Genomic DNA, 20030 nt, shown 5'->3' on the forward strand with positions numbered 1-20030 from the left:
TTGAAGAGCAAAGATGTCAGCTTGAGGATTAAGGTGTGCCTGACCCTAGCCATGGTATTTTCAATAGCCTCAAATGCATGTGAAAGCTGGACAGTGAATAAGGAAGACCAGAAACAAATTGATGCTTTTGAGTTATGGTGTTGGAGGATACTGAAAGCGCAATGGGTTGCAAAAAGAACCAACAGATCTGTTGGAAGAAGTGCAGCCAGAGTGCTCCTTGGAGGCCAAGATGGCCAAACTTCATCTCTCATACTTCTGACATTGTCAGGAGAGACCAGTTTCTGGAGAAGAATATCAAGTTTGGTAAGGTGGAGGGTCAGAGAAAAAGAGGAAGACCCCCAGCGAGATGGATCGGCAAAGTGGCAGCATCAACAGACTCAAGCTGGAGAAGGGTATCATATTTCATAAGGTGGAGGGTCAGAGAAAAAGAGGAAGACCCCCAGCGAGATGGATCGGCAAAGTGGCAGCATCAACAAACTCAAGCTGGAGAAGGGTATCATATTTCATAAGGTGGAAGGTCAGAGAAAACGAGGAAGACCCCCCCCCCCCACCAAGATGGACAGGCAAAGTGGTAGTATCAATGGGCTCAAGTGTGGCAACAACAGTGAGGCTGGCCCAGGACTGGTCAATGTTTCATTCTGCTGTGCATAAGGTCACTATGAGTCAGTACCGACTCGACGGCACCTAACAACAGCATATAGAATGTCAGAAGTTAATTCTACAAATTTCTGTAATAGCTATTCTATAGAAAAATGCAAATATTATTACCTTTATTATTATTTACATGTGGTTCTGTAAACAAAGTTGGCGAAAACATCTTAGTAATTTTTATACATATTTATAAAAATTTCAAGTAAAATGTAACTAAAAGCCAGTAAATGTAGAATTTGAAGGGGAAGAAAAAAACACTGACAGCAGATTATCTGAATTTTCTTCTTCCCAAATATTTAACGCATCACATGCACTACTGTTTTCAGGGTAGCTTGTGAAACCCAAGAATTCTGATTTCTCTTCACTAGTCTGAAATAAGTCCAGTAGAGATTGCACTGGTGAACTACAAATTGTGTTTTCTTCTTGTGTGATAAGAAATTCAGTTCTTTTCTTATCTAATTCCACATTTGGTTCCAGATTTTCTTTTTTATTTCTTCCTAGTAATAATTTCACTTTCCGGTGGATTTTACTAGAAGGTAATCTATCCATATTCTTGAAGCTGCATTCATTGGATTCCTTTGGAGGGCTACAGGACAGAGTCTTTGCTTGAATTGTTAGGTGCTCTTGTGAACTCTTTGTTGCTATCAGATCAGAATCATGACCAAATATTGAACTAAAGTCCCTGTCCTTCAAATCTTTTGATGAAAAATGGGCAGTACTGGACTTTTGTTTTAGTTGAGATGTACTATTATCCTTACTGAAATTGGAAACTTGTTTAGATATCTGTAGTATACATGGACAGGGATTCTTCACCTTTTTTAGTTCTTCCATGTTACTTTCACTTATAATTAATTTATGTTCCGAAACATCAAGAATACATTCCTCTTTATTTTTATGTGAAGGAAGCTGTGAAAAATTCAGTTTCATGTGATTTTCAGCTGCATTTAATATGGAACATTTACTAGTATCTTTCTCATCAAGTTCTCTTTGTTCACTTGAAAAATAGGTGATAGGTTCTGTAATAAATACAAGCCCTTGTTCAGGTTCCTGCGTTTCTTCATACAGAGAATTCTGCTCGATCGTCTGTGTATTATTTTTCCTGAACTCTGCCTGAGGGATATGTGGCAATTCTAGATTTTCTTTTGGCTCATTCTTCGTGAGGACATTTGTAATAAGAGGAGAAATGGATCCAATACTGTATTTTTTTCTTCAGAGGTGAGAAAAAAGAAAAAAATATTAGTAAAATTATCTTTTATGCTATTCCACAAACATATTACAAAACATTACAAAAGTAATTCCATGTTCCTACAATTTTTTTGAAGCTCCCGTTAAATCACAGAACGATGATACTAAAGTGATTAGTAATAAGTGATTTTGTTTTTATATCTTAAAATATTTAATAATTTCTGTGATTTACACTAATGCTTGTCTCAGTTTACACAGCAATGTAGACAATGAGTATTTTCCTGGAAAGTAAAGGCATAAATATATTTTTTGTTTATATTAAGTAAAAGATGTTAATTATCAAAGTAAGCTGGAAACAAAGTAAGTAACTATACTTCTACTAGTCCTACCACTGCTACCCAAGGCCACTGAAGTGACTCTGACTTAAACCCTATAAGACAGGGTTCTCTAACTGTTAATCTTTACAGGAGTAGGCAGTCTCATCTTTCTCTCACAGTTATACTTCTAAAGATGAAAAATTAGTAATACTTAATTTTCATACACATACTTAACCTGAAACTTTTTCTTCCTGAAACACCTTGATTTTCTTGGGATGGTAATTTACATTAGAGAATCTTAGAATAGGAAGAAATAACAGCTCACCAATTATATATTGTACATGTCACACATAACATTAAGAAATATAGAACTCTACCCCTTCAGTCAGAATGTTCCTTTTATATTTGTTTATACTTTCAACTTATGATTCCTTTTGAACAAATGGAGGAGGAAAGGAATGTGAAAACGTTAATCCAACACTGCTCTGTCTTTTTAAGTCCAGAGAAGTCTAGGTGACTTGCCAATGAAGGTGCGGATAATAAATTAAGGATAATTAAAATAAGTGATTAAGGAAGATGTAGTTTATGAATATAAATAATAGTTTATAACTTTGCTGTAGGCTGAATCCAGGGAATTAGTATTTTTTATGTTGTTGTTAAGTGCTATCCAGTCAGTTACAACTCATAGCAACCCTGTATAGGGTTTACATGGAGCAGCTGGTGAGTCTGAACTGCTGACCATGTGGTTCAAATCAACCTTGTGTTCCAGTGCGTCATCCCACAGTGCCCCTAGTTTATATAGTTGGCAATATGTCAATTCTCCAAATGCCATTTTATTAAATCAGTCATGATCTCACCAAATTGCTTTCTAGTTATTTTCCTGAAGATGTATCTTGGTATCACATTTTCTAGTCATTTTTATGCCTTAAGATTACAAACATTAACATTATCACCAACTCTAGGATATATCCATATGAAAGCATTTCTCTCATTGTAGATTAATGGGAACAAAACCAGTATCATTTTTGTCAGTGTGCAGTTATTGTAGAGGCAAATACAACCTAGTCATATATAAAAATCCTACAAGTATTTTTGGAAGTTTTACTGGAAAACAGAGTTTAAGAAGGTATAATTAGTGAAAATAATTAGTTTATAAGCATGTTTACATCCTAATAATACATATAAAGTAGATTAACAATATGGTCATTCTATACATCTGTATTGCTAGATTACCTTTTCTTTTTAGGTGTGTCCCTTTCATACTCCATAAAGTCAAAAACTAACTTAGATACGATTTCATCAACAACTTGATACTGGGTGCTCTGTGCAAAATTTCTGTGTTGTTCACATAGAAGATGCTAAAATATAAAAACATTAAGTATATTTTAAAAAACAACAAATAAGCCTTTTTGTACAGGTTTCCTAACAACAATTTCATATCCCTAAAATTAGGTTCCCAATGACTTGACTTAAAAGGATGCTAGGAAATGAAAACAATCCAATTCTGAGAAACCACCAACAACTCTTTTGGTATCATAGCCTTCCATTTTTAGTGAGGAAAGTCAAAATACTAACTAATTTATGGTTATAGTAGAAATGAGTTTTATCAGAAAATGAGATGATAGAAGAAAATTGCAGTAACATCTAGCACTTAATGTGCGCTTAGGATCTCTTGAAAGCGTTTTCTAATATTTTATCCTTACACAATTATCACTAAGTTATTGCTATTGTTAAGTACAATTGCATAAGCTTCAACTGAGCAATCCTAACGTAGGTTTCCAAGGCGCTATTGGTGGGTTTGAACTACGACCTTGTGATTAACAGTCCAACACCTATCCTATAGAGCCTATATCCAATGAGTGAAATATTATCATTTAATATACAAGAATCCAAAATATACAGGAATCTAGGAAGCAGATTAACAAGCAAATGAATCACATTGAATGCTGAATGCTGGGAGATACACAAACAAAAAATTCATAATTGAAGAACAAATTTAAGAATGAACAAATAAACAATCTCAACAAACTAGTGTTTATAACAGAAGTTATTTTTAATCTTAGGCGTGATAAACAAGAAAAGTTCAATTTGCTGAGATAAAAGTCACATAAAACAGGTATCTCCAAGCTAGTGCGCCTATCATTTGTCTTTTTGCTCCATGGGGAATTATATCTAAACACATATCAAGATGGCAGTCTTGGTGTGGTGCTGTGGGCTAATAATGCACTGGACTGCAAAGTCAGCTTGAATGGCAAGGATGGGGGTTCAAGTTTACCAGCCACTCCTTGGAAATCCTATACAGGGCTGCTATGGGTTGGAATTGACTTGATAGCACTGAAAAACATTATCAAGATGACCAACCATGGAAAACCTCATGTTGTTGTAATTAGGTATCATCAAGTCAGCTCTGACTCATACCAATCCTATGCACACACAACAGAACAAAATGCTGCCTTTTTCTGTGCCATCCTCCCAATTGTAATTATGCTTGAGCCAATTGTTACTGCCAGGGTGTCAATCCATCTCAAGTGGAGTTTTCCTCTTTTGAGCTGACCCTCCACTTTTGCAAGCATGATGTCTTTCTTCCCCAGGGGCTTTTCCCTCCTAACATTCTAAGTTTTAATGGTTAAATTGTATATCCACAAAAATTAAATTCTTCAATGGTAACAAAAAAGCACTTACAACAATATAGAATACATATAATCTTACTTTCAAAATAATTGAACATATATCATTATATATTCCTTGTACTGCTATACAAATGAAAACGATATTGAAACTATCTTCTGACTCTTATTCACCCAATAGATAATGAATTAAATGGCACTTTGACATTTATGGGCTTTCTATAAAGCTAATTTTAGTTTGAGAATCATTATTATCATTGTACCTTGTATTTCCACTTTCCTAACACTCATCATGGAGTCCTGGTGTGGCACTATGGGTTAATGAGCTGGACTGCGAAGTCGGCAGTGCAAGCTCACCAGCCACTGCTCAGAAACCCTATACAGGGTCACTATGAGTCAGAACACACTTAACAACATTCATCACAGTTGCAAATAAATGTTGGTTATCTCTTTGCTCTAGAGTTTTGTTGTGGCACTGTAGGGTCAGTCCTGAACCACTAACTGTTTAAATTTGGTAGTTCAAACTCACCAGCTGCTCCTTGGAAACCCTAAAAAGGGTCCAGGGTCCCTATTAGTCAGAACCGACTCAGTATTACTTACTTAATAATTTCTTTTCTCTATCAGACCATAAGATGCATCTGTACTGTTGTTACTTCTGGTGTTCAAATTTTTCTTAAAGAAATGCCTAGATTATGTTGGTAAATACTGTGGAGTCGGTTCCGACCCATAGTGGCCCTGCACAGGGTTTCCGAGGATGTAAATCTTTACAGGAGAAGAAAGTCTCATCTTTCTCCCGTGGAACAACTGGTAGTTTTGAACTGCTGACCTTGAAGTTGGCAGCTTGATTCGTAACCACTACACTACCAGAGCTCATAGAACCAAGTAATTAGAAAATGCAAGACACAATAAACAAAAGTTATTTACTCTTAGTGAATATATATGCAAAAATAAATAAACAAATAGCGATCAATCCCACTTGTCTAGGTTTACTATTTTTCCTTTATATGGCAATTAATGGCCAAGGTTTTCAATTTTAACCACTAACAATATTAAGACGACACAAAAAAAATACACAACACACTAATATCTTGTGTTATAAAGCAATCATTTAAAGTCTGAATAGAGTTTATGAATCAGGAATTTTAAAGAATTATTCCATCTCTTTAGCCATCCCACCGTCGTCTATCCAAACCAAACAAAATGCAAAAACCTCTCCACTATTTTTAAATAGTAATAATTCACATAATAACAGCAGCTAACATTTAGTGAGGAGTTCTGTTAGTATAGTGGTTACGAGTCGGGCTGCTAACCTCCAGTTAGCAGTTTGAAATTACCTGCCATACCACAGGAGAAAGATGAGGCTTTTTGCTCCTGTGCAGATTTAGTGTCACAAATCCTATATAGGGTGGATCACTATGAGTCAGACCTGACTAACGGCACAAGACCATCACCACCACTTGGACAGCAAAGCATCATCCAAGGTCACAAATATAGGCAGCTGAGATTCAAACCCAGGCAGCTAAATCTTGCTCTTTTAATCAGCTTGTTGTTAAGTGCTACTGAGTTGGTTCCAACTCATAGTGACCCTGCATAAGGTTTCCAAGGTTGTAAATCTTTACGGGAGTAGAAAGCCTCATCTTTCTCCCACGGAACAGCTGGTAGTTTAGAACTGTTGACCATGAGATTAGCAGCCTAACTCACAACCACTGCACTACCAGAAGCTCCTTTAATCAGCTTACAAACTGTTAAATTCTCACCTTCAAAACTTTGTTATATTCTTTCAACTACTGTATAGTTTTTCTTCTAACACATCATCTCCACCTTCTTCAATTGTTCTTCTCTAATTAGTATTTGGAGTCCTGGTGTGGCGCTGTGGGTTAATGTGCCAGACTGCAAAGCCATTTGAACTGCAAGGTCAGCAGTTCAAGCTCACCAGCTGCTCCTCAGAAACCCTATACAGGGTCGCTATGGGTCGGAACCGTCTCAACGGCACTTTACAACAACAATTAATAATGGGCAAAGCTGCTCAGGCTGATATTCGATATTCTTGACTATTACCTCTGTCTTTTCACATATCCCTTTCATTGGCAAATTCCTTATCTCATCATTCCTATCATCACACTTAGTTCAGGACTCCATCATCTGATTTCTGAGCCCATCGATTACTTGAACAAGATGTTTGCACTTGCTATTCCCTCTGGTTGGAACAGTATACCTTGCTATCTCACTTCTTTCAGGTGTTCAATTCCAATGTTACCTTATCAGACTGGTATTTATCTAATTAAAACAAATAGCAACATTGCTATTCCTGGTTTGTTATTTATTTAATGCTGTGGGTTATTGCGCCCTACTGCAAAGCCATTTGAACTGCAAGGTCGGCAGTTCAAATTCACCAGCTGCTCCTTAGGAAACCTATACAGGGTCTCTATGGGTCGGAATCGACTAGACAGCATTCAACGACAATATATGAGGAGGAATCAAGACATACATGGAAAAATTCCTTTGCCTTATAATTCTGTTTTTCCATGTATACTTTTTGGTTTTATCCTGTAGTCTGTAAGATTTAATCAATTAAACATCAGTGACTGAAGACCAAGAGTTATGGGATTACACAGAGAACATAATATATGAAGAAAGCAAAAAGTCACTAAGAAGACAATAAGGACAAGAAAAAGCAAGTTGCTCGCCCAGGAGATACCAAGACAAGTGGTCGGCCCACCTCAGGGCAAAACCCTTCCAAGACTAACACTCAATGGGAATACGTGAGCAGACATGCGCTCTGACTGGTGACCACGTTGTTCACCGGTAAGGGGAAGTGGGGAAAACAGCAATGAAGCTGCAAGCTAAGCCCTACCACATTCAACAGACTCCTATGAACCCAGGTGAAGACCTGGTTGGCCAGCAGTGTGGCAAGACCTGGGGCTCATGGGCCCCAAGTCAGTGACACAGCCACACAGGACTAGAATAGAGAGTGAAGTGTCCAGCTGATAAGAAAGGGCATATGCACAAGAACACCCACACTTGCAGATAATACCCACTTGACCTGGCCTCAATGGCTGAATGATCAGAACTCAACTAGAAGAAGAAAAGAGGAAAAACAAAAGTAATCTGATACAATTTGATGAACTTGACCTACAACTATGGATGCAGTACCTCAAAAGAGTGAATAAATCTTTACAGCGAGGATCATTCCCACCCCCTCGATACACAGGGTAAACAGGGATGGGTGGTGGATGCCATCCTGCCAAGGGAAGTAACAGCGAGAAGCCTTATGCATGAAAAGTTCATTGTTTAGCAAAGCGACAATGAATGTCCCCTTGGTTGGCAAAGCCACAAAGGGGTATTTCATGCAGGAGCCCCGTGGTTTCTAGCTTTTTCTTGGAAAAATAGTTTCTGATTTCCTTATAAGAAGTTTTAGAAAATCTTGCATAATCATTAGCATTTTAAACAAACCTCACGTTATAATAGTTGCCTTTCATATTAACATCAACTTTCATACCATATTCAACCTTATGTAATTATAAAAATTGTTTTTACATTAACAATAAGTTTTAACATTAGAGATAACCACGCTAGCTAAAGTTTTAGCAATTCAAGCTTAAAATTGTAAGAAACATTCCATGTGGTTTTAGTCAAGGACATTAAGGCCTTTAGAAAGCAGCTTAGAAAACAGTCAAGGGCAGTGAGAGCTTAAGAACAGAAGTAAAATTTTGATTAGAGGTTCGGAGAAATTGTTAGTATAAGAGAATTACTGCTTTGTTCTTAACTATGAAACTTTAGGGTACTTTTATGTTCTTGTTTTTGTTGTTAAATCAATTAGATGTATGACCAGTTATAGTAAAAATTATGTTTTTGATTGTAAGTTGTAATTAATGAATCTATAGAAAATAATAGATGTTGGTAAAGTTAGAAATTAAGATGTAGAACTTTGTTTAAAATTAACCTGACATTTAAAGAGGATTAGAGAAAAACAAATCAAGGCCAAACTAGATATTTTAAGGAGGATTCGAGAGAAACAGAGTCGCTTACAGAGGACAGATGTTATCTGAGTGGCTAGGGAGTGTAGAGACGCAGGAATGTTTGATGACCTTGTGTTCCTCTTGTACCTTTGCTGTAAGAATATAATATTTGACTGATTTGTAACTGCTTGTACGTGACTATTGTGAGATCATAGTATATTCTAAATGGGATATAAGAAGCAACAATTTTTAAGTAAAGAGAGAGTCATCATTACCATCATCTGCCTGAGACTCAAAATGACCCATTGACTCTGTGTAATTCATTCCGCTGACTCCACATCCTCCTTCAAGAGCCTCCTAATAATTTTTTAAGGCTGGTCCCCGGCAGACGGGCAACTTGGACATTGGCTACCCAAAATAGGGGGTGGGGGCTACAAAGGGAAGAAGTAACTGGCTTACAAGCTTTCAAGAGGGAGCCTAGACCCAGGGGGCACGATTAAGGGTGGACTCTCCACTGAGTGGTGTCCAATCTGTCTGGGAGGGGCTGATGAAAGGATATGGGGATGGCACTCATGTGGCACAATAGTGAATAAATGCTATCGGAACAGTCTGTGACGGTTGGAAATGTAAAGGTGTACATTTTGTAGCAAAAGGAGGGGAGTGGTTGACTGCAGTCCAGGAGCGGAGGGCCCTGGGACCATCAAGGGAGAAAAACAGAATGCGGGACCCTACCCAAGAAACAATGACATAATAGGTGGAGGCAGAGACGATGATGTGGAGAGATGGAGTGGCTGGGGACTCTGGACCCAGAGAGAGAGAGGGGCTGTGTGCTGACGACCAGGGGGCAGGCTTACAGGGAATATTCTTTGGTTGGCTGATGATGCATCGAGGTGATTGTAACCATGGCACTGAAACGATATACGATAGGATGAATGTAAAGCTAACGTTCTCCAATATAAACTATTGCATAGTTCATAATAAAGCATTTAAAAAAAAAAAGAAGATAATAAGGAAGAGACCAAAATGGATGTCAGAAAAGACCCTGAAACTTGTTCTCCAGTGTAGAAATGCTAAAGAAAATGGAAGGAAGAGGTAAAAGAACTGAACTGAAAATTTCAAAGGCCAGCTTGAACAGACAAAGTCAAATATTAATTATAACAAAATGTGAAAAGACCTGGAGTTAAAAAACCAAAAGGGAAGAACATGCTCAACATTTCTCACGCTGAAAGAACTGAAGAAAAGATTTGATGAGCAAAATATTCAGTGACCAGAAAGCATCAAAGATGGAAGGAATGCACAGTCACTGTCGATGAAATGGTTGATGTTCAACCTTTTCAAGAGGTAGCCAATGATATGATCAAGAGCCAATGATACTGAAGGTGCACTGAAGGAATTGGCAAACAGCTTTGGGAATTGATAGAGTACAAATTAAACCTTCCAACAAACTGAGGCAGCACTGCAGTCACTCATCTATGTCAAAAAATTCGGAACACAGTTACATGGCCAACTGATTCAGAGAGATCCATATTTGTCCTCATTTCAAAGAGAGGTGACACAATGGAATGTGGAAATATTGGATAATACTACTTTAACACCCCATGCAAGTAAAATTTTGCTAAAGACAACTGGAAAATGGCAGCAGTAGTATACGACAGGAAACTGCCATAGGTTCAGGCTTGATTCAGACAGGGACATGGAACAAGGGTCATCATTACGGACAAGAGGGATCTTGGCTGAAAACAGAGAAAACCAGAAAGATGTTTACCTGTGCATTGTTGACTATGCAAAGACTTTCAACTGTGTGGATCATGGCAAGCTATGGACAACACTGTAGAGAATGAGGATTCCGGATCACTTAATTGTGCTCATGAGGAAGCTGTACACAGACCAAGTGGCAGTTGTTGGAACAGATCAAAGGGGCATAAATGGTTTAAAATCAGGAAAGGTGTGCGCTAGGGTTATATTCTTTCACTATACTTATTCAATCTGTATACTGAGCAAATAATCCGAGAAGCTGGGTTATATGAAGAAAAATGTGGCAACAGGATTGGAGCAAGACCCATTAACAACCTGTGATATGCAGATGATACAAGATTGCTTGCTTGCTGAAAGTGAAGAGGACTTAAAATACTCCTGAAGATCAGATCACAGCCTTCAGTATGGGTTGCACTTCCATGTAAAGCAAACAAAAATCCTTACCACTGGACCAATAAATAACATCAAGATAAATGGCAAAAATATTGAAGTTGTCCAAGATCTCATTTTGCTCAGACCAATTATCAAGACTCATGGAAGCAGGAGTCAAGAAATTGAAAAATGTATTGCATTAGGAAAACCTGCAGCACAAAACTTCTTTAAAGTGTTCAAGTGCAAACATGTCAGTTTGAGAACTAAGGTGCGCCTGACCCTAACCATGGTATTTTCAATAGCTTCATAAGCATGTGGAAGTTGAACAGTGAATATGGAAGATCATAGAAGAACTGAAGCATTTGAGTTACGGTGTTGGAGAATATTAAAAATATAGCCAGAATGCTCCTTAGAAGTCAAGGCAGAGAAAGTTTGCCTCTCATACTTTGGACACATTATCTGGATGGACCAGTCCCTGGAGAAGGATATCATACTCAGTAAAGTGGAAGGTCAGTGAAAAAAAAGCAAGACCCCCAAAGAAATGGATTGGTACAGTGGCAGAAACAATGGACTCAAGCATAGCAACTATTGTGAGATTACAGAAGGACCAGGCAGTGTTTTTTTCTGTTGTGCATAAGGTCACTATGAGTTGGAACCAACTTAACGGCACCTAACAACGAACAGCCTAACAAGTTACCTGTCTATCCCACATCATTGAAAGTAATCTTCACGATTGCAGGGGATTAGTTTCATTTGTGAACTGCTGTTCAGACAGGCAGTTTCTGCATGAACAGCACTGCACAAATAAAACTAACAGTAGGGTTCTTAAAACTATTTCTTCAAAGACAACTAAAAACTACTTTTAATTATCAAATTGCAAACTACAGTCAAATGAATAAGCTGAAACTAAGTGGTTCAAGCTCACCAGCTGCTCCCTGGAAACCCTATACAGGGTCTCTATGAGTCAGAATTGACTTGACGGCATTCAACAACAAATGCAGTTTTAGAAACATTAATTCCCTAAAAATAAAATGACATTTACAGTTTCAAGATCTTCATATTTCTGCAAGCAACATTCACAATATCCTTTTTTTTTCTTCTCTTTCAAACGGAGCTGAATTGGGGTTCCATCATATTTATCACCATCTGTTTGGATTCTGGTAACAGAAATATATGGTAAAGAATTAACTATTCACACAAAAAAATATTTTGTCAAACTGATAAATCTATAGTAATTTGATTAGAGATTTATATTAGTAAATAAAAAATTAAAAAATATTACTTGAGATGATATTCTGAATAATATTCCTTCTAAAAGTAAAAATTCAGACAAACCTTAGTTTAATTTGAGTTTGCTTTTGGGTGCTACATGACTTATCCACATCAAAAGGACTGCAGGGCTTCTGGATAGAATAATTTATAAAAGGCATGTTGGTCAACTGAAGATAAAATGGCTTATAAAGTCTAAAAAAGAAAAAGAAAAAAAGGACAAATAGATGAGATTCTCTATCATGAAAGGAAAGAAGTTTTAGCCAGACTATTTAGAATCATTAAGGTCAGCGGTTCGAAACTACCAGCCGCTCCGCGGGAGAAAGATAAGGCTTTCTACTCCCGTAAAGATTTACACCCTCGGAAACCCTGTTACAGGGTCGCTATGGGTCGTAACCGACTCGATGGCACTTAACAACAACAACATTTAGAATCATATCATTTATCTGGAATCTGAAATAACCAATAGATATTAGTAGGCTTTCCTTCTAACACTTAAAGTCATACAAACGAAACTTAGTACTTACTGACACATATCTTCCACCTTTACAAAAGGCTTTTTTAGTCTACCTGCTTTAAAAAACATGAAACAACACATGTAAGTATTTATTTTTCTTTTACAAATGCTCTAGTCAAGAAAAAACTAAGTATCCATTAGACTTCAGGGGAAGTGTTTTCTAATTTCATCTGTTTCCAGTACAGTATACAGTTTATATTTTGAGATGCTTAAACTGAATAGATCCTCACAAAATGCAGGAAGATTTATTAACTTAAAACAGAAAAAAATAAACTCCACTTTTCTCATTATTAGTCTTCAAATGAAATTTAACATTCCTTCCAATTATAAATATTAATAACAAAGCACATTAGTATTAACAGCACCCGTAACTTTGATACCAATAGAAGATGTACATTTTACATACTGATTGCTATAAATATCTAAAAGCATCCATATGCTCATCACTTTACAATTATAGTAAAATTTAGAATCAATGCTAAAACTTGATTTTAATGTAATAAAACATTTATACCATTATATACTAACTAAAAAATGCTTTTACACCTGCATTTTGATCATTGACTTTTCTTAGTATTTCAATGACTTTTTTATTCAAAAAGGAGACTACAAGCGACACCTGACTGCTATAAGAGTCGTCCATGTTCTGAATTAAGTTATAAACTTCCTAATAAATCATTACAAGGCTTCTTAACATGATTTTTAATGAGACTTACAGGATTTGTCCTATTTCCAAACCAAATCAATTAAGTGTAAGAATTTCACAATACTTACTTCTTGTTTTCTGAGGACAAACTCTTTTCCCCTTTAAAAGTAAAAAAAAAAAAAAAAAATAGTGAAAATACAGGGTTTGAAAAGATGAAATCTAAAACCAATGGCAATGTCAATATCCTCAAGACAAAAACAATTAATGTAGGGAAAACAGCATATAAGAAGTTATTTATGTTTTATAGAAAAAAGGATGAGTCAAAAATTATCTGTACTCTGGTTGTAAAATTTAATCAACTTTTAGAAAAGACATATACATCATTTTTCAGCATAATTTCCTTGCTTTTCAAAACATGTTGTCCGTCAACAAGTTTTGTATTCCCTTATTGAAAAATAGTTTAAACTGAGCTACAAGCCACAAATGCACTGCTGTCTTCACTTCATCAGAGGTGAGTCTTCATCCTCGAAGGGCAGTTTTCAGGAGAGCAAACAAGTCAAACTCCGATGGAGCACCATCAGGACTATAAGGAAAATGATGTAACACCTCAGAACTAAGTTTTTTGCAGCATGTCAACAGTCTGGACAGAGATGTGTGAACATGCACTGTCATGTAAGGTCACAACACCTTATATAGCAGCCCTCTGCATTTAATCCCAAGTTTAGGCTTCAGTTCTTCAGTGAATAGCACATTTCACTGTAACGAGCACTTCTGACTGTTGAACCTTTTTCCTGACAGTGTTCCAATACTGGCCCTTTAAGAACTCCAGAAAACTGTAAGCATCAATTTTCCAGATGATGATTGACCTTTAAACTTTTTCTCATTTGGCAATAGAGGATGTTTCCATTCCATACTTTGCCGTTTGCTTTCAAGCTTTCAAAGATGAAGCCATGTTTCATCACCAGTAATGATTTTTTTAAAGAACCTTTACCTTCCTTTGACCATTGGTCCAAATTTTGTTTGCAGATGTCCAAATGCTTGTTTATGCTCTTCAGTGAGTTGTTTTGGTACTCATCTTGCACAAAACTTTTCAAAACCTAAGTCTGTCATGCATTAATTCATAGGCAGAGTCATGGCTGATTTGCAAATGATGTGCCACAAATCCACTGTCACATGGACGCTCAATGTTGTCAGAAGCCGTGAATGTGTACAGACATTTTAATGTAACCAGAGTGCAGATAAATTTTTCACTCATCCTATTTGCTACAGAATAAGCACTGGACTGCTGTTTGCAAGGTTGGTGGTTAAAACCCACCAGAGGTCATTAAGGATTAGAATTGATTCAGTGGCACCTTACAATAAGAAGAGTCCTGGTATGGCACATTGGGCTAATGCACTGGGCTGCAAAGTCAGCATGAACTGCAAGGTCGGCGGTTCAAGCTCACCAGCTGCTCCTTGGAAACCAAATACAGGGTCGCTATGAATCAGAATCGACTCGATGGCACTTAACAACAACAACAATTATACATATTTATGAATTTATTTCCCTTTCAGTTATATATCAGTTTTTGATTCATATGCTTTGAAGTTTGCTATTAGATGAAGCACACATTTTATTGTTGTTGTCAAGTGCCATTATAACAGTTCTTAGTTACCCTGCATAGGGTTTCCAAGGAGAAGTTTGGTGGGTGTTACAACCTTGTGGTTAGCACTTCAGTGCTGATCGTGTAAAGCTACACCAAGGCTCCAGTAATATTTAGTATTCTTGTATCTTCTTAGGGAGTATGGTGGCTCTAGAGGATAAGAGTTGGATTTTGAACCATTACAAGGTTAGTGGTCTGAGCCCCACAGTCACTCTGCAAGAGAAAGATGAGGCTTTCTGCTCCCGTCGGAATCGACTCAGTGGCACTTAACAAGAACAACCATATATCTTCTTGATAAACTGATTTTTATTGTGTAAAGTCCCTGGTAATATTCCTTCTTCTAAAATACACTGTGATAATATAGCCATTCCAGCTTTCTGTGATTAGTGTTGGTACAGTGTATTTTTTAAATCCAACTCCTGGTGTTGCCCTGTAGGATCAGCACTGGATTGAGAATCACAAGGTTGGCAGTTCAAACCCACCAGCTGCTCCTCAGAAACCATATACAAGGTCCTTATGAGTTGGAACCAACTTGACAGCACTTAGTAACAACTTTAGTGTATTTAGTCTTTATATTAAAATGGGTTCTTGTAAACAATATTTGAATGGTAATTTGTCTTTCATTAGCATGTTTAATTGATGCATTCTTAATGGAGCTAGTGATATTATTGGACTTAGAACTACCAATTTACTATTAAATTTCAGATGATCCACTGTGTTTTATTTCTCGACCCTCCCTTTTCCTGCTTTCTTTTGGATTATTTTTCAAGGTTTATCTACTGGTTCTTTGCTTATATCTGTTTTTGGTTTGGTTGGTTGATTTGTTTTGTTTAGTGATTGCTATGGGATTTACAATATACATATTCAAAGGCTTTCACAATACATTTTAAAATGAATGTTTTACTTACTTTAAATAAAACTAAACAGCCTTACAACTATTTGAGACATTTTAAAAAATTGGTTGAAAAGTGAAGGAAAGACATACCACATCTCTCATGGAAGTGCTTGACTTCTTGAATAAATATAATTCTTTTTTCTTTTGTTCAATGTAACATCTAATATCTTTATTAAAAAAAAGGACATTTTAAGGTTAGATGTTTTACACTTGGTAGTTACTAACACTGCTATACTCATAGTTTGTAACACACTAGAATAAAGAATTATCATTACAGGTATTCTTTGCTATCAACATTCCCATTGTCTAAGGTGAGAGACTAAGAAAAGAAATGGGTGATACTTATTAGAAATATTGTTAAAAGTAATTACAAAATCCTTACCATCAATATGAAGAATTTTTACTCCCCATGTTAAAGCATTTGATAATACACTATTTGAAGCAATAAAATCCTGTAAAAAATAAAATAAAAGTTTGATAACTTCTATCACTATAGGAAATAAGGTAAACTTAGATTCAGTTATTTGATGCTTACTGTCAAAAGCTTTATTCAGAACAAACCCTATAAAAGTTACTATAGCAAGACTGGCACCCTCCTACACTGTTGGTGGGACTGTAAATTGGTTCAACCATATTGGAAAACAGTATGGCGCTTCCTCAGAAAGTTGGAATTAGAAATACTGTATGACCCAGCAACATATCTACAAAAAATAAGAGCCAGGACACACAAGTAGATATCTGGCACACTGATGTTCATTACACCACTGACAATAGTAAAATCAGTCCTGCCTTAATATATCTAATGTTCTTGGCCATTTAATGCACATCATAGGACAGGTTTTAGGGATTTTAATTAAAAATATATAAAAATAGCTTAAGATACCCCCAGCAATATTTTTAAAGGCCACAAGATGGAGCTGTTTCTCTGTTTAGGCTTTGCCTGTAAAAAAAAAACAAGGAATATCAAGAATACTAACAACTTCCATTTGAGTTTTAAATTGCAGAATACACAGTGGAAAAATTTTCAGTTTCAACTTACATGATCTTTGATAGCTTTTTCAACTAGCAATTTTCCTCTGCTTAAACACACCTATAAAAAGACCAAATAACCAAATTAAAACAAAGTTAAGTATTTTTATAGTATTTCATTGAAGAACAGGCTAAAAAGATAAAATAGCTAAAAATCAGTAGATTTTATCTGTTAAGTACCGTCGAGTTGGTTCCGACCCATAGCGACCCTGTACAGGGTTTCCGAGGCTATCAAATCTTTACGGGAGCAGAAAGCCTCATCTTTCTCCTAAGGAGCGGCTTGTAGTTTTGAACTGCTGACCTTAAGGTTTGCAGCCAGATTCGTAACCACTATGCTACCAGAGCTCCTTAGACAAGCTTTAATGGCAATCAATACAATCAGTATACAGACAAAGTTAATTTAAGGTTTTTATTAACTAGTGGTTGTGAAGTGCTGTCGAGTTGGTTCCAACCCATAGCAATCTGTATAAGGTTTCCGAGGAGCAGCTGGTGAGCCTGAACCGCCGATCTTGCAGTTCAAATGGCTTTGCAGTCTGGTGCATTAACCCACAGTGCCATACCAAGACCCCTGTGATTTAGTAAAATAACATTAAAAAGTTTGTTTCCTCATTTTTTGTTGGAGCAACTGAATGAGCCCCAAGAAATCAATTTCATAGTATATTCTATTCTACGTGAAAAATAAAATAGCAAGGCTCTACTAGAATTTTGGCGCTGTAGGTTAATACGCCAGTCTGTAAAGCTGTTTGAACTGCAAGGTCAGTGGTTCAAGCTCACCAGCTGCTCCTCGGAAACCCTATACAGGGTGGCTATGGGTTAGAATTGACTTGATGGCACTTAACAACTAGAATTTTGTACCTATATTTATGTTGTTGTTGTCGGTAAGTACTGTTGTTGTTAAGTCCCGTGGAGTCGGTTCCGACTCATAATGATCCTCCACAGGGTTTCTGAGGCTGTAAATCTTTACGGGAGCAGAAGCCTCATCTTACTCCCGCGGAACAGCTGGTAGTTTCGAACTGCTGGCTTTGAAGTCGGCAGCCTGATTCATAACCACTATGCTACCAGAGCTCCTTGGGTTACCTGGGTTATCTAGGTGGGTCCAATGCAATCATATGAGCCCTTAAAAACAGAAGAGAATGACAGAAAAGTTGATCAAAAGAGAATAGCGGAGACCAGATGAAGCAGAAGAGGTCAGGAAGAACTCCTTGTATTTATGTAATCAGCTTACATTTAGTCTACTACCAAATTTGAAGGTTTAAGAATATGAATAGCTAACTTTCATATACTGTTTTTATATGGGGTGTGTGTGTATATATGTTGTTGTTGTTAAGTGCCGTCGAGTTGGTTCTGACCCATAGCGACCCTGTAGAGGGTTTCCAAGGCTGTAAATCTTTACGGGAGCAGAACGTCTCATCTTTCTCCCACGGAGCAGCTGGTAGTTTCAAACTGCTGGCCTTAAGGTTCGCAGCCCAATTCGTAACCACTACGCTCTCTCTCTATATATTTATATATACACACACCATATAAAAACAGTATATAAAAGTTAGCTATGTATGTATATACACACACACACCATAACTAAAAATCCCCAAAAACTAGATACGCAATTGAAACGGTATCAACAATGAAAAATACCATGCACTCTTGGCCTCTGTTCATTCTTTACCTTTTCTCCTTCTATTATAGAAAAGGGGAGCACGGCAGTTCCATACAATAAGCACTGGAATGTGACCCACAAGGCCCGCAGTTCAAGACCGCCAGTTACTCTACAGGAGAAAGATGAGGCTTCTGTTCCCACGATTTAAAAAGGCCTCGGAAATTCTACACAGGGTTGCTATGTGTCAGAATGGAGTCGATGGCACTTAACGATTATACAAAAGGTTCATGGAAAATCCCTGTATCTTTTAATTTCATTTTTCTGTGGACTTTCTGACTTCCCTTGCATATATATGTCTTTTTTGAATGGTTTCACTTATGTAAGTCATTTCTTCTGTTCCCTTCTCGTTTACCTTGCTTCCCTAATTAATTTATGTTGAAGATGATACTTTAATAATTTCATTTCAATCTAAAAAGGAAATAAACATTTCATCTTTATTTCCTTTCCTCCCCATACCCAACTGAATTAATTTATCTTGCCATGCACGCACCTTCCAATGTACTGGCAGTCGAGTGGGAGGGATGTATTGTCATTAACTTTAAAACAAAGGTTGGGTAATTAACACCTTCTATAAAGGGCCATGTAGTATATGTTACAGGCTTTGTAGGCCATATGGCTTTTACAGCAACTATTCAATTCCACCTTTGAAATAGCCAAACATAATATGCAAATGATAGACATGACTATGGTTCCATCTGGTAGTGTAGTGGTTACGAATTGGGCTGCGAACCGCAAGGTCAGCAGTTCAAAACTACCAGCTGTTCCGTGGAAGAAAGATGAGGCGTTCTGCTCCTGTAAAGATTTACAGCCTCGGAAACCCTGTACAGAGTCGCTATGAGTTGGATCTCATATGGGCAATTCATTTTAATTCCATGTAACTTCCACATCATGAAACATTTTTTTCCTTCCAATTGAAAATGTAAAACCCATGCTTAGATTGCAGGTGGTACCAAGTTGCCTTCAACTTATTGCAACCCATGTACACTGCTCAATTTTGTGTCATCCTCAAAACTGTGTTTGAGCCCATTGTTGCAGTCACTATGTCAATCCATCTCATTGAAGGTCTTTGCTGACCTTCTACGTTACCAAGCATGATGTTCTTTTCTAGGAACTGGTCCCTCCTGACAACATGTTCAAAGTGTATGAGAGGAACTCTTGTCAACTTAATTTCTAAACAGCATTCTGAATACATCTCTTCCAAGACAGATTTGTTTGTTCTTTGGGCAGTCCAAGTTATTTTCAATATTCTTTGCCAGAATTCAAATGCATCAATTCTTCTTCTGTTTTCCTTATTCAGCTTTCACATACATATATGGTGCATGAAAATACCATGGCTGGGTCAGGCATACCTTAGTCCTAAAAGTGACAACTTTGCTTTTTAACACTTTAACGAGATCCGGTATAGCAAATTTGCCCAATGCAAGAAATCGTTGCATTTCTTCACGGCTGCTTTCATGAAAATTGACTGTAGATCCAAGTAAAATGAAATCCTCGACAACTTCAATATTTTC

At 37.0% G+C, this 20030-nt stretch overlaps 1 protein-coding gene across 1 annotated transcript in view; it reads right to left on the reverse strand.

Moving 5' to 3' along the window:
* Positions 1–864: 864 nt before the first annotated feature.
* Positions 865–20030, reverse strand: part of DBF4 (DBF4 homolog (S. cerevisiae)) — a 33033-nt gene continuing 13867 nt past the window's right edge. The window contains exons 4-12 of the mRNA XM_006834321.1: positions 16876–16926; positions 16219–16288; positions 15927–16003; positions 13427–13457; positions 12663–12708; positions 12202–12330; positions 11909–12023; positions 3387–3511; positions 865–1858 (exon numbers count right to left, since the gene is read on the reverse strand). Coding sequence (XP_006834384.1) covers positions 865–1858; positions 3387–3511; positions 11909–12023; positions 12202–12330; positions 12663–12708; positions 13427–13457; positions 15927–16003; positions 16219–16288; positions 16876–16926 — 1638 coding nt within the window. The remainder of the gene's footprint in view (positions 1859–3386; positions 3512–11908; positions 12024–12201; positions 12331–12662; positions 12709–13426; positions 13458–15926; positions 16004–16218; positions 16289–16875; positions 16927–20030) is intronic.

The sequence above is a fragment of the Chrysochloris asiatica genome, unplaced genomic scaffold (assembly GCF_000296735.1).
Source record: "Chrysochloris asiatica unplaced genomic scaffold, ChrAsi1.0 scaffold00010, whole genome shotgun sequence".
In the NCBI taxonomy this organism is placed as follows: domain Eukaryota; kingdom Metazoa; phylum Chordata; class Mammalia; order Afrosoricida; family Chrysochloridae; genus Chrysochloris; species Chrysochloris asiatica.